This window comes from Talpa europaea, assembly GCF_964194135.1.
Source record: "Talpa europaea genome assembly, chromosome: 2".
NCBI lineage: Eukaryota > Metazoa > Chordata > Mammalia > Eulipotyphla > Talpidae > Talpa > Talpa europaea.
Window position 1 is genome coordinate 118,493,782 of NC_140068.1, and position 20,952 is coordinate 118,514,733.

General features: G+C 50.5%; 1 protein-coding gene across 1 annotated transcript in view; it reads right to left on the reverse strand.

Moving 5' to 3' along the window:
• Positions 1–463: 463 nt before the first annotated feature.
• LOC311188289 (class I histocompatibility antigen, Gogo-OKO alpha chain-like) overlaps positions 464–20,952 on the reverse strand; it is a gene marked incomplete at both ends in the record, with an annotated part of 346,072 nt that continues 325,583 nt past the window's right edge. The window contains one exon of the mRNA XM_084259423.1: positions 464–597. Within this exon, the coding sequence (XP_084115549.1) occupies positions 464–597 (134 nt within the window). The remainder of the gene's footprint in view (positions 598–20,952) is intronic.

Genomic DNA, 20,952 nt, shown 5'->3' on the forward strand with positions numbered 1-20,952 from the left:
GACAGGGGTCGCTGCCCCCCCAACCCAGGGCGGGCCCTGACCAGGGGAGGCGGCGTCTATGCGGACCAGTCTCCCGCGGGGTACCCGGCCTGGCGGGGGCGGCGGCCTGAGGCTCCTCCCCTGCCTCGAGTGTGGCCCAGGGCTCCTGCGCCACACGGACTCCAGATGGCGGGGGTGTCGGCTCCCTGCTGCGCATCCTCCCTCCTCTGTGCTCCTGCCGGGCTGTCGGCTCCCCGAGAGGGCGGGATGGGGGCCCAGGGAGGCCCTGGAGGGGCCGAGAGCGCGGGCAGGCCCAGCGCCCAGGGATGGCCGGTCCACGCCGGCCGGGGCGCCACACCTGCTGGACGCACGGCTGGGCGGCTCTGGGGCCTGAGCCCCTGGGCGGACGAGCAAGGTCCGGGAAGTGGGGCGCGCGCAGAGCGGCGCGGGGTGCGGGCCTTTCCTAAACCGCGGTGCAGCAGGATCAGCCCGGGTCGCTGCCCGCCGCGGAGCTGCCCCTGCCGCGGGCCAGGAAGGGCCGGGAGCCCTGGAAGCGGCTCGGCTCCGGCTCGGGGGCGGCCCTCGAAGGGCGGGGCCGGGAACCCCCCTTTCGGGCAGCTGTGGGGCCGGCGGGGCAGAGCTGGTGGGCGGGTGGCAGGTGCTGCCAGGGCAGCCAAGCCGTGGTGGGGGGAGGGGTTGGCCTGGCGCTCCAGCTCGATTTCAGCTTCTGTCTCCACAGTGACCCGCGCCCCTGCGCTCGCGAGAAAACAGGAGGCGAGTTCTGCTTCCCGCGGTCCAGCTTCTTGTGGTCAATAATTATCTTCCTTCCTTTTTAGCTTTTGATACTTTCTAGTGAATTTAAGTTCGTAATGTATTTCTTGACCTTCTATATCAACAGTTGGAATGTACGACTTCTGGCACATTGAGAATTTATAAAAATGTTATTTAATACCCACAACTGTGCTAGCAGCAAGTTAACATGATAAAAAGAAATAGTGAGATAAATCATTTAGTAACGCCAAGTAAGAAAAAAAAATCAGAAATCAATGGTTTTAATTGTGATTAAATGTTTGAATTCATACAACTCAAAGCAGTTAATGTTTTATTAACTTATATATCTAATTACGTTGTACAAGGTTGGCAAAAATGTTGGCAGTGAAGAGTATGTGTTTAGAATGGTCTGATCCAGTTTCTTGTTCAATGCACACACTGGATTCTCGTTATATTCCATAACGTTTATTGACCAGTGTAACAGCATCATGAATTAATGTTAAGAGTCACTTATCAGCACTAAAAATAAAAAGGCCAATCACTTAAAAGAGCAGTAGGCAGTTGTCAGCCCAGAAGCTCAAAGGTCAGGATTCTGCCACCTCTTCTACCGCCCCTGGCTGGTCTCCAGATTTGCCTGGTTCCACCTGGAACTCCCCTGGGCTGGATGCAAGGTTAGCCTGACTCAGCCCCTCCCAGGTGAGTGTTTGAGAGTGACTGAATGTCTGATATCCAATTGGAACTGCATTTCATCATGAAATATTTGGTGTGAAATTTTCAAGTATGGAACATCACAGATGGGAAAGTAAAGGATGATGCAGTCAGCGGAGAGGAGCTGAGGCCAGACAGCAGCCACACCCACGGGGCACTTCACTTCCCAAATGAGATCTTCTTCAAATCCTTTGCATGTCTATGAACACACCAAATGATAGTGTTACTTTTTGCGCATAAATCCGATGGCTTTTTTCACTTCAATGAGTTCATAAAAATGCAGACACTCTGTGTGAGATTCCTGTTGATGACCTGCCCAGCCAGGGCATTGTCCTGCCATTCCCACCCGCCCACTCTAGGTGATGAAATAAATGGGGACAACACTCCTGTGAAGTGTGGTGTGAGTCATGGATGGCATCCCTAACACATTTCTAGGAATATTAGATACGAGGTAGACTACTAGCTACCGTTTTGTTTTGAGCAGATTGTTTCTCAAAAATTCCCACCCAATGATTTTTGTAATATTTTAGTAATTATACTGCACAGGAACTTAACTTTCTTATTTCTGCTGTCCACCAAGCGCTGAGTGTGTTTATGGTAAATGTGGTGACACCCATACCAGAGCTTCCAGAGGGGCTCCACCACATCACGTGTGTGGGTCCTTCTCTACAGTGGATCGCAACTGCTCAGATTCTAACTTGGACCCTAAGACCTTGTTTATGCTGTGAAGGCCTCACTCACTAAGTACAGGGGCCTCTGTCCTACCATGACCCCTGATCCCACATGTGACCGTGAGGGTCAGTGACATTAGAGGGGAAGCCGCCTTAGAGACTGGAGATGCTGCCCCAGGGACAACTAAGATGACAACAGATGAAACTGCTGCTGACAACTGAGATGAAACCCAGCCATCTTCTCTCTTGGCCGGGAGCTACAGAAATGGAGAACAGCAAAGAGTGGCTGAAAGTTCAGTTACTCCAGTATACACGGAATATCACATGGCACCTAAGAGGTAAAAAGAGCAACAACTAAAACTAAGGGTATATGAAGTTATCTTAATATGATGATGGTAAAGGGAAATGTATAATTATTGTGACAAAAATCCACAGCATTTGCTTTTATATATTCTCTTTAAAAATCTTTAAAAATGATTTCTTTCCTTATTAAACTACCATTTTACTTGCTCTCAAGTAAAATGAGCGGGAATGAACATTTACAAAGGAAATTAAACCCTCTTGATAGAGCATGGTCATTGGTCAGATTGTATAAGTGGGGAATTAGCCTGCAATCATATGTGCTTTCCTCCCTTCTGGTCCTCTTTTATGGCCACTTTCTTCTTCGGGTAGTTTGCTGGAGTCGTCCGTTTATCTTCCGTGTCCCAGTTCTCACTGGGACCTGCCGCTTTTCCTCCCTATTAACTTTTTTGAATGGGAGATCTTACTCACAGCGTCTTCTCGCCGCCATGTTGCTCCGCCCCTCCTGTTAGAATTTTTTAATGTCTTCCGTGACCTTGCTCTTCCCTCCTCTTGGCTCCCTGAATCTCTCTGATACCCCAGCATTCGGGAACTGAGGGGGGATATTCTGGATATGTAGCCTGGCCTCCACTTAACAATCTCCCCCAACTCTCTGCCATCCGCAGCATCAAGACAAGACCTGTAGGACCTTTAATGGAAAGGAACTTTAATACAGTTAGTGTGCAACAAAGACAAAGGAAAGAATAAAGTTTCCAAATCAAGCACCAAAGTCACCATCCCCTTGTGGGTAAATGTTCAGCCAAACAGGGTTGGCCCAAGCAGGGCCTGAAAGCCTGTTACTGTCTAAAGCACCTCCTGGCGGGGACCCATAGAAAAGGGGGGACAGGGCTGACAAGTCTGGAAGGAAAAGAGCAAAATCAAGGTAGAAGCTGCCATTGTCACCTCCCATGGATTTCTCACCCACACCTGTGTAACCCAGTCCAAGGCCAAGAAGCAAGCGCAGCTTCTTCACGTGTCTCTGCCCCATGTGCCTCCCCCAGGTCTCCTTCTGGCTCCATCCTGCTTCCTTCCTCCTCAGCCTCCTCTCCAGATGCTTCTTTCTGTTCAGCTTCACCCTCCTTAGATGGGGCAGGAACCTGGACCCTCCCCTGGGTACCCCCCATTACAGTCCTCTCCGTCACCAGCATGTACATGTGTGTGGTTGACACAAGCCCTGCAAGGACGGGCAAGGCCCCGGATGTGCACAGTTCCCTGGGCAGTTACAGGCCAGCACTGCTGCATCTCCCTAGGGGAGAGAGACGCTCCAGCTCCCCAGTGAGAGCCCTTGTCACCCACACAGACCTTCCCCCTCAGTGTCCCCTGTGCCGCCCCTTCCCTGCCCGGTCCTCTCTGGCTCTCCCTGCACCCCTTTCCGCCTCTGTCCCCTAAAGTCCCCATTTCCATCCTCTGCTTTTCCAGGAGTCTCCCCATCCTCCTAGCCAGTGCCCTGGGGGCTCTCCTAGGCCCCTCCCCTCATCCAAGGATGGAGAATGTCAGGTGATTCCCAGGAGGAGGGGCTTTCATCCTTGGAAGCAGAGGAAGAAACAAATTCAGGGACCCAGGAATCTAAGTTTCCATCCCAAGAGACTGAGGCGACCTATATATTTGGGGATTTGCCCAGAACCAAAGGAACCAGTTGTCATGTCCTGGAGACCACTGGAGACTAAAAAGGACACTTAATCTGACACAGCACTTGGACACCCCCTTGTGAGCAGATCCCTGTCCTGCCGCTGGGGGCCCAGGGAGCCTGGGGAGGGCCTGGCTGAGCAGGACAAAGGGCGGCTCTGGGCGCCTGTGCTCAGCCCTGTGGCCACACGGGGGCGCTGCCGCGCTGGTCCGGATTCTGGTGGAGCCTCCAGGACGGGGCGGGGGCTGAGGTGGCCAGAGTTGGGGGTCCTGGAGGGCGGCGTCCTGGGGGTGAGATGCTCTGTGAGGAGTCAGAGCAGCAGGGCTCAGAGGAAAGGAGACTCCGGAGCCTGCCCTGTGTGTGAGGTTTCCGTCTTTTCTCCCAGAACCCCTCTCTCCAGGCCCCGGATGATGATGCCTGGGAAAACTGGAAAAGAGAAAATTTTTCACTTCTACAACCTATTCAATATTGAGGGCATTACAAAAAAATAACATTTAGGGCCTCCCTGGCGGTTCAAGGGGTTAAGACGCAGCACTATGCAGCTATCCGCAGCCACTGCGGCATAAGTTTGATTCCCCAGCCAGGAAGCTGCCCACATGGCGCATCAGACCTCTCCTGACTCGCTCCCTTCTCCCCTCAGCAGTGTATTTCAGTCGGTCTGCCTGTTCTGCTCCCCACTCTGTCTCTGGTTAATCCTCTCACCTCCACATTTCTGGCCTGCACCCCAGTTCTTGTATGCATAAATAAATCTTCATAAAAAAATAAATTGATCTTTAAAAAAAAACATTTAAAGAATACTGTTAGATTTATAGAAAAGTTGCAAAGGTAGTACAGGTATTGTTTATCCCACACCATTTCCATTTTGTTAACATCCTACATGAATACTTTTATTTTTTTACAACTAATGCAGCAATGTTGACATAATTACTAAATGCCATACTTTCATTAGTTTTTGCTAATGTCCATTTTATTCTCCATAATCTCATCCAGTTTGCCTGGATGACAGTTTCTCAGACTTTCCTTGTTTTTAAAACATTGACACTGGTGAAGAGTGATGTTTGGGAGAGGTGTTGGGATCACAAGTCTTGGGTCACCTCTAAGAAAAGCTTCACCAGAGTCCTCCTTTCAGTGGCTTGTGGGCACACACACACACACACACACACACACACAAAAGGAAAGAAGAAGCAGCTGCAGATGCCGGCAGGTAGGAGGAACTGCCCCTGGAGTGGGCGGGTGTGTGAGGAGAAGCCTGCAGGCCCCAGGCGGAGCCTTGGGCGCAGAGCTGTGTCTTCCCAGGGCAGAAAGGGCCCTGAGGTACTGTTCTGGTTGGGAGGGCTCATTCCTTTGTGGGATTGTCATCTGTCATTAAATTAATTACTTCTATGGTGTGACTAGGCTGATTTGTCAGGAGCAGCGAGTCTCTGCAAAGGCTCCATCCCTGTATCCCACCTCTACTCTGCGCCTCCTTATACTTCCTGCAGCATCTGATAGTTGCTATATCAGTTGGCCCAAAACAATTTTCATTTCTATAGTTGGTTTAATAACTGTGCTAATCACTTCTACCTCCACCTCTAGTTTTTTTTTTTTTTTTAAGATTTATTTTATTTATTTATGCAAGCACTGGGTACAGTCAGAAGTGCGGGAGGGTGAGAGAATTCACCAGAGCCAGAGCAGAGAGCAGACAGGCAGAAGGACCGAAGTACACTGCTGAGGGGGAGCAGCGGGCAGCAGGAGAGGTCTGTGTGCCATGTGGGACCCTCCTCCAGTGGCCGGGGAGCAGCCGGGGATCGAACCAGCGCTACAGAGGCTGCGGGCAGCTTCATAACCCAGCGCTCAACTGCTGCGCCACTGGGGAGGCCCTCCACCTCTAGTTTCTGGTCATGTGACCCCTGCACCCTAAATTTTCTACTCTTAGCCTCCATCAAGGAGCACTGCTCAGGACTATTGTTCTTCAACTTAGGGTTTTGTTTTTTTTTTTTTTTTGACTGGGACTCTGGGTTTAGGGAAGCAGACCCCAGGGGTGCAGGGCCATTGTCCACTCAACACGTCAGTGCTCATCATGTCCACCTGACTCATCACTGATGGTGTTAACCTTCAATGCCAGGTTAAGGCAGTGTTACCCAGATACCACCTTACACCTGTGAGAATGACCCATTGAAGTGTGTGGAGAAAAAGAAATTCTGGTGGTGGGTCAGAATGGAGACTAGTCCTGTTAGCCAGCAGAATAAGGGGTTCTTAAACCTGTGCACTTCACATGAGTTATGTCATCAGCTGCATAAAGACAAAACATACTCTAATGCATAACACCTTTGTTAGAAAAGAAAATTAATACAAATCAGTGTGCAATAGAGAATTAATGTGCAATAGCAAAAGAGAAGAAAAGGAATATAGGTAGAATAGTTCCCAAGTGAAGCACCCAAAGTTACCCGTCCCCTCATGGGTAAATGCCCAGCCAAACAGGCTTGCCCAAAGCAGGCCAGCTGAGGCCCAAAGGCCTGCCACAAGGTGAAGGCATCTAGTGGTAGAGACCCATGGGACAGGGGTAGGAAATGCCAGACAAGTCTGGAAGGAAAAGAGAAAAGTCAAAATCCACAAAAACATAAGAGCAGCCATTGTCAGCCTCCCCTTGAGTCTCTCATGCACGTCTTTGTCTCTTTCACGTGTCTCTTTCCATGTCCCCAACTCCTTGGCACAAGTCCAAGCCTGAGGAGCGAGAGTGGCTTCTTCTTGGAATGTCTCTCTGCTCCATGCGCCTCCTCCAGTCTCCTCTCCCCATCGTGCTCCACGTCTTCCTCCTCTTCCTTGGCTTCTCCTCCCTGCTCAGCCCCACCTTTCCTGGGGCGGGGCAGGACACCTGGAACCTCCCTTTTCTATGGAGAGCACATGGTACAGTCCTGCCCCTGTGGAGAACAAACGAGGGTTCCTCAAAATATTCAAAATAGACCTGTCACCTGGTCAGGGACTCCATTCCTTGGTATTTATCCAAAGAAGGTAAAACACTAATTCCGAGGAATATGCGCCTCCTATGGTCACTGCAGCGCTGTCCACCATAACCAAGCTATGGACACAACCTAAGTGCCCAACGGCAGAGGAGGGGATAAAGAACACAAGCTTTATACCCAGTGGAATACTACCCAGCCGTGAAAAAGATGAAATATTGAATTTGCAACAACATGGACAGATGTGGATGGGATGACGCTAAGTGCTGCACCTCCCCCTGCAGTGACCTTTTGCGCAGTCTCTCAACCCTGAGACGGCCTCATCGTTCACTGCTGTGCTGGTCCGCGGCAGCTAAGTGAAAAAGTTTGGAGGCGAAAGTTAAATACTGGATGATTTTATTCATATGTGAAATATAAAGAAACAAAGCAGGGACTAGTAAAACTAAACCAAAACAAACTCTAGAACTGTAACTGCAAAACTGAAGCTATGGGGTGGGTGAGAGCAAGAAACAAGGTAGGAAGAGGGTCCCATGGACTGTGGTGGAGGACTATGGGGGCCCTTAGGTGGGTGGGAAGTGATAATGAACATCTGAAGAGGGTGACCCTGTGCCTCGCACACATGCAGTGTGTAAACCAGTGTTACCTCAACTGAATAATACAATGAGGGGAAAAAAGAAAAGTTCTTAAGCAAAAGAAAAAAATTAACTGGTCTTCTCCATCAATCACCGGCCTCAGGACTTTGCCTTTGCCTCCTCACTGTCATGCAGGCTGAGGGGCTGGTTTTCCACAAGGGCAGAGGCAGGAGGTGCAGGGACTCCTGGGGCTGCTCAGACACCGCTGGATAGAGACACTGCAGAGAGGGCGGCTCTGAGGGGATCCAGAGACAGAGGGTTAGAGTAACCCCAGTGCTGAGCGAGGATCTGGTTCCCAAGGAGAGGGGAGTGTGTGTGTGTGTGTGTGTGTGTGTGTGTAACAGCAGAGACAGGATACACAACATAAGATGATGGGAAGTCAATTAACATCAAGCTCCAGAATAAATTAATTCAAATCACACACAGAGTAGAGAGTGTCAGAACAACAACTCAGTAAATACAGTTCCACGGAGAAGCAGTTTTTGAGCAGGACTGAAAAAGCATTGGACCTGAAGAGGAGGAGGTTTAGAAATACCTAATGTTTGGCTTGAGGTGGAAGGAGCTGGGCAGGAACCCCTCCAGGCCCCGCCCACAATATGGTGGCACCTTCACCCTGACAGCTCCCTCCCCCAAACCCCAATTTTTCTCTCCTTTGGAGTCACCATAGAAAACCCACTGGCCTCAGAGTTAGGGAGAACCATGGGCTGCAGCTACTTTCTCTCTAGACCAGAGCTGGAGGAAGCCGCACAGGGGGAGGGGGGAGTGTGTGTCCTGCTGGCCTGGTCCAGGGGCAGGATTAGCCCAGGTCACCCCAGTTCCTGAGCTGAGCCTTTGTCCACAGTCCAGGAAGGGAGGGAGAGATGGAGCAGGGTCTGCCTCAGCTCCTGGAGGAAGGTGTAATGTTAGGTGGGTGAACTTAGGTTTCTTTCTCATTCTGGGCTCCCCCATCTCCCCAGGTACCCCTCCATGTGCAGCAGGGAGAGGATCTCAGAGAAACCCAGGCTGGATCCCGCACCTCCCTCCCCACTATAGTGTTCAGGATGAATCCCCTTGTATTCATGGCCACACTGGAGGAGAGCACAGAAAGGTAAGTATTATTATTGTATTCGCAAGTGATTAGAGTAAGATTTTTTACTATAAATGCTCTTTTATTTTTGTTGTTGCTGTAACAGTGCTGTGCAATCAGAAAAAAACCTGGGAGAGGGAGAAAGTGTGGACTTGAGTTTTAATGATGCAAACAAAAAAAAAAAAAAAAAAAGGAAAAAAAGCCAAAAATGAAAATAACACAAACATGGATTATTCAGTTTAACCCATGACACCCTGGAAGTTGCCAGATATCATGATCCCAGAGCAATTAATGTCTGTGGGGAGTGAGACTCAACAGCCCAGCCCAGGAAACACAGTGGGGGATGCAGGGCTCTGACCAGCCCAGGGCCCCCCTGCTGTGGCAGCTGCAGTGAGGAAGGGTCTCCGAGCTGAGGAGTCTGGGAACTCAGTGTGGTCACGTCCACTGGAAACATCCAGAGTGAGGTTGGGTCATCCTAGTGACAGCTGCCTCACTACCAGCCCAGGCCGTCCTACTATTGATAAGTCGAATTTAAAAAATTCCTCCCTGGAGGGAAAGTGTCAGGGAAAGGTGGTGGTGTCCATGCAGGCCCTTCACTCACAGCCCGGCCCAAGGAGAGTCCCCGAGTGTCTCCTCAGGGGCCTCTGCTGCCTCCTCTAGTGAGCAGAGGACTCACATCACGGGGGAGGGACACCTGCCCTGCCATGTCTTCCCTCCTGGGGATCCTGTGGGGAGTGAGCCCCTGAGCACGTGTGCAGACAGCTCGGGACCCAGCACAGGGAGTGCTTGATCCTGAGGGCTCCTGGGCCTTTGTGGGAAGGAACTTGAAATATAATTAGGTCTCCCCAGCTTCTCCTGGAGCTCCCAGAGGGACAGGGCTGTGCACACAAGGGGAGCCGCATCCAGAGTAAGGTTCTGTGTCTTAATTGTCTCCCCAAGAGGACATTGCCTGCTCCCTAGAAGCTTCCTGGAGTGCTTGGATATCTAAATAACATTAAAATATTACGAAAATCGAAGCCTCCACCATCTGGGCGTCTAGCTCATCCCAAACCTGGCATTTATCCGAAAGACAGGCATCCTAAGACATTCAGGCACCCGAGCTCAGAACGCCCCACCCATTGCCTTCTCAAAACAGCATCATGCCTTGAGAACATCTTACCGACAAGGTAAAGGAAGGCTAAGGCCTAGGGTAAGACAAAACTTAATTCTTTGCTCCCTCTAAGGAGCCATGTGGAATGGGGCATGGTGAGAACCTGAGGTTTAAGGAAAACCCGGCGTTTGGGGATGACCTGACAGTTTGACTTATAAGTTATGGTTTTCAATAGAGAATAATTGAACTTAAAAGAGTGTTCATAAGTTTGTTTAATCGCCACTGGGTGGTAAAAACATCCATTGTGATGTTGGAAAACGATGCCTCTGGTGTGTTTCAGTCCCTAAACTGATGTTTGCAGGAAGTTTGCCTTTTCTTTCTTCTGGATTGTAGAATCAAGTGCCAGGTATCAACTTTTATTCAATTTTTTTCCCAGTGGGAAATTTTCTTCAATTCTCAAGTCAGAATTTACTAATATTTGAAGCTGCTGTCACCTGATGATTTTGGAACGGATTTCACCAACCTTCTTCATTCCAGTACACATTTCAAAATCCTTCATACTTAGAATCTTCACCCTGAAGATTTCCTCTGTGAGGGCTGTGATAACCGACTCTTTGAAATAGAAAGTTGCGGGCCTCCCTGGTGGTGCAGCGGGTGGAGCACTGAGCTGTGAAGCTGTCCGCAGCCTCTACAGTGTGGGTTCGATTCCCGGCCGCCCAGGGAGAAACCCACATGGCACGGCAGACCTCTCCTGCCTCTCCCGCTGCTCCCCTCAGGAGTGTCTTCTGTCTGTCTGCCTGTTCTGCTCCCCACTCTGTCTCTGGTGATTTCTTTCACCCTCCCAAGCCTCTGACTATACTCCAGTTCTTATATAAATAAATAAATATTTAAAAAGAAATAGAAAGTTGCCTATATTTTCCAAAATTCAAATCATAATTCATAAAAGGGCTTCAATCACTTCCCCCACCTCTCAAAAACATTGTCTCAATTCCTTCCCACTGCACGGTCTGGTTAGGAACTGAACCAAACTATATTAAGGACAATTATAAATGAAAGACTTGAAACAGTGGATCAGAGGGAGGGATAGTGACGGAAAGAAAATTCTGAATAAACGGCATCATTCCTCATAGGGCCCAAATCAGCCTTTGGAACACATAAGCCAATTTAATTCCTCTTGTTATCTCTCATAAGTGAGAATTTTGTGGCAATACCAAATGCCTAAGAGTTTAGGACATTTTTTTTTCTTTTTCTCCAAGTGGGAGTTGGAGTTATCTGATTTCAGCAAGGTTGGAGGATGGTGTGTGAGGAGAGCAAGAGGTTCCAATGGAGCTCAGATTGAAGTCCAGCCCTTGCTATGCAACTAGTGGGCTTTGCTCATGCCTTGACACTTCTTTTGACAAGGTAAAACTTCTATTTACTTCCATAGGGAAGGGTTTGCTTTCTGGGTCTGCTTTCATGTGTAGATGTCTAAAGTGAGAAACCCACCTTGTCTCATTATTTGTACTCCCATTTTTACTGTGTTTCTCTAATTATATTATGTAAATATCACACATTCATTGTGAACAACTCAAACCATTTATAAAATATGAAACTCTGAAATATAAAAATGTAATTAAAAATATCTTGTCATCTTACCATAATAATAAACATTAATATTTTGGTGACATTTTTGCATGCATCTCTTTACATATCTATGTGTTTTTAATAAACAGCATTTAGCATAAATGATAATTTTCCTGTGGCTACCTTTCCACACCCATCTCAGCAGCTTAATCCCCATCTCCATTTTCCCCAAGTAACAAAAACTTAGCTAGAACAAAAACTTGAGATTTTGCATGGGAATAGTTTATTTGGGTTCATTACCATGGGAACAGGAAACATAAAGCAGGGAGTGGAAGAAAAGTTGATACCAGGGAGCTTTACTGACCTGGGTACTGCCATGGGCAACTGGGGTTCAATCTCCCTGACAAATAAGGTGCAACTGGACTAAGGTGGTGGAAGTTGATACCTGCATGAAACTGCTTACTATGATACAATCAACTATAGCAGTAAAAAGGTGAACTGAAGGGATAGAAGACATGAGGTCTGAGAAATGTCCAATACAGTCTACTCCTTACACCACTCAGATCTTTTCATGGGCTCTGTGGAGTCCAGTCAGTCACAGGGTCTTTGATGTGGTGGCCAGTGACAAGCTCTACAAAAGATCAGTTAATGGGCCAAGCCTCCACAGATGCATGTGGTCACAACACCATTATTAATGTGCTTTGTCTCTTTCCCACACAGCCATTCCAGATTCCCCTCCCCCTGGAGCAAACCTACATTCTTCATCCCTGCAGAGTGGGAGGCTGAGTCCCTCACCCCCATCAGGACATGGTTGCTGCATGGCCTCTTTGTATTTCTACTTGGCAAGAAGCCCCAGTTCTCCAGAGTTTCTGCACGTGCTCATTTCTTATTACATTGTGCAGCAGCAACCCTAGCTCCTCATAGTAATCAGGGTCAATTATTCTGAAAACAATAACAATAGAGTTCATTATGGCTCACTGGCTCAAGGAATATAAATGCTTAGGCAGTAGATATAACATCAAATCTAGCAGAACCTTGCTGGTACAAATATGCCTCCCAACGTCCCACCTCACGTCCCTGGAGAGCCTCTAAACTAATAGGGTGAAGGCGTGGGGTGAGAAGGATAAATTCCTCCAGTGGATCATTAGGAGTAATGGTGAGAGTGGCTGATCCTTCTTCACCTCTTAGTTGCAGGATCCATGCTTTCTTGATATTGGAACACAGATTATATATTGGCCATTACTCAATGTGTATAACACATGTTGAAAGCTGCCTACCACCATCTCAGAGTGTTTTGCCCAAGATAAAATGTTAAAAGTTTTTAATGTCTCTCCTCCTTCAATTATGCTGTCAACTTCCAAGTGACATGCTGTGTGGTAGAATCAGTGATTCCTGCAGACATGCTGCCAATGTCATACTTATTTCACCATAAAACGTGCCCCTTATCAGAGGCAATGTTATATAGGCTCTATGCTGGTGAATCAGGCAATCTGTTGGCTCTTGAATGGAGATGCTGTTAGTCAGGGAAGGGAATCTTACATCCAGAATGGATGTCAATTCTTGAGAACACATCACTCTCCATAACAGGGTAAACTGAGTGAAGAAATCCACCTGTTACCATGTAGCTGTCTGGTCTACTTAAGTGATGTTATCACAGCAAGAGCTTGACTGTGATTTCTTTGACTGGAAACCTGGGCATTCGTGAGTGACAGTGACTGATGAATCTCCCATGATGAGAAGAAACTCATGCTACTGGACTCAGGTATGATGAAATCACCCTTGATCTCGATTTCTATGACTTTCAGGGACTGTTGAATAAGCCCTGGGGTGACCAACGAGAGAGGCTGAGTGTTATCCACACAAAGGGGATATTATCTGTGGTAGGTGCTCTCTGAGGTAAGAACTCACATGAGACACAAAGGTCTTACAACCTGTGTCCACTCCCATGGACAAAAATGCCTCATTTCCTAATTTCCTTTGACGTTCATCTTCTCATCTTGCTCCTTCTCAGCACTGAATCATTCAGAAAGTCACAAGCCACTGCCAGGAGTCTATTTTATAGCCGTAACGAGGGAGGTCAACATTACCACCATTCAAATTAAGTCATCAGGGCACTGCCTGCAGCTCTTGCCAATCCTCACTGTCTCATTGGGTGCTCCTGGGTGAGGCTATTTAATGAAATTGTAGCCCTGGATATCCCATTACATCTCTAATCTGAATATCTTCCTCCTAAAACATATGTTCTTATAAATGGATGTCCTAACATGGACTGATATAGACATTAATAATGATTTCTTGATTATACTTATGTAATGACCTATGGCTGATTTGATAGATATTGCTCATTTACAAAACCCTACTGTTTAACTAAAATTCAATATCCCCAATTTTTTTTTTCTTTAGGCATAGGGATAAGAGGATTCAGCAGAGACAGACAGGTAGATTTACTGAAATACACTGTTAAGGGAGCATCTGGTGAGATAGGAGAAGTCTGCTGAGCCCTAGCAGGGTCAGCTCCCTGAGCTGGCCTAGATTCAGGCCTCAGTGGTGCAGCACTGAGACTTCACCCCTAGGACACCAGGGAGGCCCAACAAACCAAATTTGCATTACACCTACCATGTGTACTACCTCTATTGTGTACTTGGGAAGATCCCAGGTCACCACTTATTTGGTTCCTGCTCTGTAAAACGCCCAGGTAGAATTCAGAACAGAGGCAGCAGACATGTGAAGGAATCAGTGCCTGAGGGGCCTGGGCAGTGAGTGGTTTGGCTAAAGGGTTTACACTAGTTGTAGATCTTCTGCATAGGCCATAGCAAGAAGGAGGCCAGCACTATGACAGAACTGGACGCAAAAGGAGTGAAAAAATTTGGGTGATACAAAACAAACTTTATTAGTATTTCTATAATGAACAAGAAACCCTGGAGGAAATAAAATGAAAAAAACGTGAAATCAATTAGGAAACAAAGATTTTTGAACTACAAGAGGAGGGCCAGGTGTCAGTGGGTGGAGGGACAGTAGAAGTTAAACGAGGATATGTGGCTAGAGAGGTGGGTGAGGAGAGGTATGGGGTCAGCGGTGCTTAGTCAACACAGAGGTGGGCAGGCAGGACAGGGGTCAGGGGATGGGACCCTGGAGGAATGGCATCAGGTGAGCACCCTCTGCATATGTTGTTCCAGAGCAACAGGAGAGCCCAGCAGGCCTGCTGGGTCAGACAGACAATGCCCAGGGTACTGTAGCTGTTCCTGGGCACTCTGAGCTCACTAAACCCCTAAATAGCCTGAAACACTCCAGATTCCAGCAGGATGTCCCCAGGCTGCTGAGCTAATACCAGCCCTGCTGGGGAAACCAGTCCAGGACCTGCAACCTGTGGGGCAACCTGCTGGGCATAAGCACACACCACCTGTTTGTGGGGAGCCAGGCCCTAGCCAGGCCATAGCAGGCCATGTTGGCAGTGGTGTGTTTACACCAGCCCCACCGCGGGAGACAGGTAGAGGCCAGGATGCTTCAGGAGCTGCCCAGTGTGGGCAGTTCACACCCCACCCCTTCTGGGGAAGCCAAGTCTGGCGCAGGATCCCAAAGACTTCTTTGAGGATTTTGAGATAAGAGGAGTGCTGCAGGAGGAACCAGACAATGACCAGGATGCTGCACCCCATGGGGACAGTGCTGAGCTCACTCCACCCCTGCTGGAACAGCCAGGCCCTGGCCAGGAGAATGCAGCCTACGCAAGAGCGTCCTGAGCTCGAACCACACCTGTGGGAGGAAGCCACCTCTGGCCAACATCCTGCAGGTTCAAGTGAGGGTGCGAAGGCAACAGCAGCCCTGTCTGGGGAACCAGCCCCTGCAGGGATCCTGCAGCACAAGCAGAGACAACCCCGGTGTCTGCTTCTCTCCAATCAGCAACTAGGCTGGGCTCTGGCCTGTCCCATGGGCTGCAGGGGAGCCCGACTGTGCTCCTTGAGAAGCGGCTACAGATGCAAGAGGACAGGCCATCAGCCACACGCCAGATTGCCTCTTGCCTTTTCAAACAGACCACATGCTAGAGCCCTGAGGAGGGACCACCCTAAAATAGGGGGCCCTTGGGATTCTGTTCCTCAAATGAGGCAGTTGCAGATGCCAGGTCAGACTGCTCGTGGTCCAAATCTAGCCCGTGTGGTCTCCTCCAAGGGCCACCTGACCCTACCCCGCCCAGCCGGGCCCATGCACCAGCCTGGGCCACTCACCCTCGGACGGCTCCTCCAGGGATTTCGGGTACTGCAGCCAGTTCCTTTGGACATGTGCCCCAATCTCAAAGTTGCAGGTGCACTTCAACCTGGGCTCTGTGCTGGGACAGATCCCACACTGGGCTGTGGGAGGACAGTCGGGGAATTGCACTCTCTGGATCTCTTCACCTTCCTGGACACAAAAGACCTCCTGGGAGTAAACAGACGCACCTGCTGGGTAGCAACCAGCTGGGGCAAGAGGGAGCAGCCATGACGGTTTGGGTCCCACCACCAGCCAGGCTGGTTCTGGTGTAGACATGAGCAGACTCCTGGGTGGGCCAGACCCTCCTTCCTGGAGCACGCACACACTCACTCTCACTGCACGCACACCCGCACTCACAGGGGGAAGGGAGGGGTGGGGGCATCAGAGCCCTGGCGTGGTCTGACCTGTCCCCAGGGCCCCCCTAGTTACCTGAGGGGCAGTGCTGGTGCTGGCCCGAGGCGTACGCACAGGCTCCTCATGCCTTTCGGCAGAGTGTGACACGAGTTTCGGGGACCTTTTTTGGGTCCACTGCGGGGAGACCTGGGCAAACAGCAAGAAAACGTGGGGCCGGGTCCAGGCCCACCAGGCAAGTGAGCTGGGTCAGGTTTGGTTCAGAACCAACTGCCTGGGGACCAGGGTTCCGAGGTCATGTGTGCCCTGTCATCTCGTGGAGGTGATGTCACTTCCTGGGTCCCCTTCCCTGGACTTCCTGCTCAGACAGATGCCCCCCCCCCCCGCTCCCCCCCAGCCCGCCACATGGCTACCTGGGCCACTTCCTGTTGGCCCTCCATACCAGGCTCATCTCACAACACTGACAGCAGCACAGCCTCCCAGAGACCTTGGATGGAGCCATGCAGCCAGGGACAACCTGGGGACCCAGGTCTCTGGCTGCTGACCTGGCTCATCCTCCCTGCCAGGGAGCAGGCCCTGCAGCATCGGCAACTCCAGGCACCTGTCTCCCATGGGCCCAGAGGAGCTCCAGAGTGTGGAGCCTCTCCCTGGGGAGTGGGCCACTCCTCTCTGCTGCCCTTGGAGGGGAGGCTGGTGTCAGGCTCACAGCACTTGGAGGGTCCCACCCGGGGAAGGGCACCTGCACACGCCTCACCCAGGCCTGGCCAGCCCTGCTGGGGGCAGAGACATCTCCCACCCGGGGTGCCTGTCCTCCCACCCAGTGTACCTGTCAGCCCTGCTCCTCTCTGGCCGTGCCCTACAGGGCTTTGCGGGCCCAGTCAAGGTGCCAGGGCCACAGACAGTGCACACGTGCCGGCCACAGATTTCTCAGGGCCCCCAACCTGCTCACACACCTGCCCACCTGCCTGGAGGTTGTATTGACTTGGGACTGGGTTCTGACTGGGACGAGGCCACCCAAGGCAGGGGGTGTCCACTCCAACAGTGACTGATGCCAGCGAGGCCTCTTCTGTCTCCTTCCCTGTCCTCACTGGCTGACTCTCCCTTTCTCTTTCTGTATGTCCCTCTGATGTTCTCTCTACCCCTCCTGGTCTGTCCTCATCTCACTCTCTGTGTGTGTCCCTGTCCCTCTCGGCCTCTCTGTCCCTGCCCCATTCCTCTGTGTCCCTGTCTCAGTCTCTCTCTGATCCCCAGTGTGCAGAGGACCAGAGGGAGGGAGGGAGGAGCACAGGGGACTGAGGTGATGGTGCACGGGTGCCTTGGAGAAGGAAACTCTATGGGGACTACACCTGAGGGGGTAGGTGGAAAACAAATAGTCTTTACAAGTGAAAAGTGAAGTTAAAAAATAAAAAAAAGAAGAATATAAAAAAAAATACAATCACGCCTGCAGGATCCTCATCCTGGTCCTGGTTTCTGCAGCAGTGGGGGTGTGAACTGTCCACACTGGGCAGTTCCTCAAGCATCCTGGCCTATACCTGTCTCCCGGAGTGGGGCTGTTTTGATCCTGTCTCCTGGAGACAGCATAAAATTGGGTTTTATTTTTTGGTACAACCAGTCACTCTGTGTCTTTCTCTTTGGTGAGTTCAATTCATTTCCATGAAGGGTGATGACATGATGACTTTCTACTGTGCTTTTGTCTTTAGTCAAATCCAGGCAAGAAATGTGTGGTAGGGCCTCCCCGGTGGCGCAGCGGTTGAGCGCTGGGTTGCAAGGCTACCCGCAGCCTCTGCAGCATCGGTTCGATCTCTGGCTGCTCCCCGGCCACCTGAGGAGGGTCCCACATGGCGCGCAGATCTCTCCTGCTGCCCGCTGCTCCCCTCAGCAGTGTACTTTGTCAGTCTGCCTGTTCTGCAACCTGATCTGGCTCTGGTGAATTCTCTCACCCTCCTGCACTTCTCACTGTACCCAGTGCTTGTATAAATAAATAAATAAATAATTTTTTAAAAAAGTTATATCTCAATAAATTTGCTTTAAAAACATAACAAATAGGGTATACATGTTGCCCTGTGTCTGTCCTCCACAGTATCCTCATCAAGGGCTTGTGTGGCAGGGAACTGCCTGAGCCCATGAGGAGCTGAGCACAGACGGTTTCACTGGACAGAAGCTGTCAAGGCACCTCCTTTGCGTGGTCCTGAGTCACGCGATGAGATGCTGACATCACGCTGCTTCTGTGATGGGAGAGACTTTAGGGGCCTTGGGTGGGAGGAAGCTTATTTTTCATGTGGGCAGAATGGAAATAATGAGTGTCCAGAAGGTCTACTGTGTTGGTTTTCAATTCTCCACCAGTTCTGGGATACACAGGAGGGGAGACAGCTCCCCCCGTGAGTGTGTCTGACTCCCTGGCTCTTCCTCGTGAGGAGAATGAAGCAGAAGGGACGCGCCACGTCACAGAGTCAGGCTCACAGGGGCTGAGACTTCCCGCCCGGGCTCCCCCTCTCTGGGGTGACTCCCTGCACACGGTGGACCCTCAGCTAAGGGGACGCCCACAGGACAAGGACCTGAGGGTTTTCTCCAGGAGCCACATGCAGGAGCTCTGAGGCAGGTCCTTCCACGCTGATCACGGCCATTCAGAGTCGCCAACATCTCGTTCCCATCACAGCCTCGTGGAACCCAGAGCTGGAGCCTCTGAGTGAGGCCCCACCTGCCGCCTCCCCCTCAGAGACTGTGGAGATGCCAGATCTTTGTTTTAGGTGCAAAGGAGGAAGAGATTTGGTACAAACCAGTAAAATGTTCAGGCGATAAAGTGATCAGTGGCTGTTTTCTCACAAGAAACAGTGGAGGCCAGAGTAGCTCACGTGACAGTCAAGGTCCTGGTTGCAATGAGCTGTCAGACAAGGAATCCAAGTCCTCTGAAGTGTCCTTCAAAATATGTGATTTTTAAAAATCAGTTCTACCGTTTTCAGATTCCCATTTAATTTTGCTGTTTTGTTTTCTTTATACTATCCCCAGAGCGGTGTCTGCAGGGTCACGGCACAGAGGAGCTGTCAGCAGTCTGGAGCTGTGAGCAGGGCTGACTCTAACCTGCTAGCAGGGAGTGGGGCCCTGGAGCCCCAGAATCATTCCCCACAGATGGCCCTCCAGGGCAGCACAGGCCTTTCTCTTCTTGATTCCCTGAATCACCTCCTCTTCATTGCAGGAATCTCCCTGCCACCCCAGCATTGGGGAGTTGGGGAGGATGTTGAGGCTCAGGAAATGGGGGCCTCCTCCTAACCATCTGTCCTCTCCTCCTCTCTCTCCTTCATCAGCCTGAGTGTGCGTGTTTGAGTCACACCAGCCCTGCACTGACAGGAAAGGCCCAGAACCTAAGTGATTCCCTAATCAGTTACAGCTCCAGTCCCTCTGCAGTCCCACCAGGGGAGACAGAGACTCTCCCAGCCCCAGCCAGAGTCGCATCTCCCACACAGACCTTCCCCTCACAGTGTCCCCGATGCTGCCCCTTCCTGGCCCCACCCTTCCTGGTGCCCCCACCACTCCTTTTGGGCCCCATCCCCTAGTCCCCATTTTCATCCTCTGCTCCATTTCCAGGAGCCTCCCTGTCTTCCTAGTCATGCCCTGGGGGCTCTCCTCAACCTCCCCTCATTCAGGGATGGAAAATGTTTAAAAGATGTATATTTGTTTATTTATTTCCTTACAGCATGGGTCATCTTTCTATAGTTATTGTTCCTCTTAGGTGCGGCCCTTCCACCAATGATCCACCACACACCACCACCAGCTCCCCGGGTCTATCCCCGGCTCTGATCACTCCTGCTCCCCCCTGCTGCAAGACGTGGATGGTGGTTGGCCCCGGGTCTTGGTGTTTTCCTGGAAGCTTGTCCTTTTCTTGGGCGAGGCCCTGGGCTCCTGGGTAGAATTGAATGTTAATTCCCAGGTGGAGGTGATTTCACACCTGGAAGCAGAAGCAGAAACAAAGTACAGAGACTCTGGAGTCCAAGGATCCATCTGAGACTGAAGGAACCTCTATATTTGGGGATCAGCCCATAGTCTGGGAATCAGCTGTAATGACCTGGAAACCTGCTTTTGTCCTTTGTCCATAGGACTAAGAAAATTTGGGGACTTCTGACCTGACACCGGACTTGGGCGCCCCCTTGTGAGCAGATCCCTGTCCTGCCGCTGGGGGCCCAGGGAGCCTGGGGAGGGCCTGGCTGCGCAGGAGAAAGGGCGGCTCTGGTCTCCTGTGCTCAGCCCTGTGGCCACACGGGGGCGCTGCCGCGCTGCTCCGGATTTGGTTGCGCTGCCAGGACGGGGCGGGGGCTGAGGTGGGCAGAGTTGGGGGTCCTGGAGGGTGGCGACCTGGGGGTGAGATGCTCTGTGAGGAGTCAGAGCAGCAAGGCTCAGAGGAGAGGAGACTCCGGAGCCTGCCCTGTGTGTGAGGTTTCCATCTTTTCTCCCAGAACCCCTCTCTACAGTCCCTGGACGGTGATATCTGGAAAACTGGAAAAGAAAAAAATTTTTCTTCATATAACCTATTAAATATTGAGAGTATTTTAAAAAATAACATTTAAAGAATACTGTTCGATTTACAGAAAAGTTGCAAAGGCAGTACACGTCTTGTTATCCCACACCATTTCCCTTTTGTTAACATCCTACATGAGTACAGATTTTTTTTTTTACCACTAATGCAGCAATGTTGACATAATAACTAAACGCCATACTTTAATTCGTTTTTGCTAATGTCCATTTTATGCCCAATAATCCCATCCAGTTTGCCTGGACGACAGTTTCTCAGACTTTCCTTGTTTCCTTGGGAGAGGTGTTGGGGTCACAGATGGGGGTTCTTGGGTCACCTCTAAGAAAAACTTCACCAGAGTCCTCCTTTCAGTGGGGTGAGGGCACACACACACACACACACGCACACATATGAAAAGAAAGAAGTCCATGCTTGCACAGACACAAATTGGCAGGAGGACCTGATCCTGG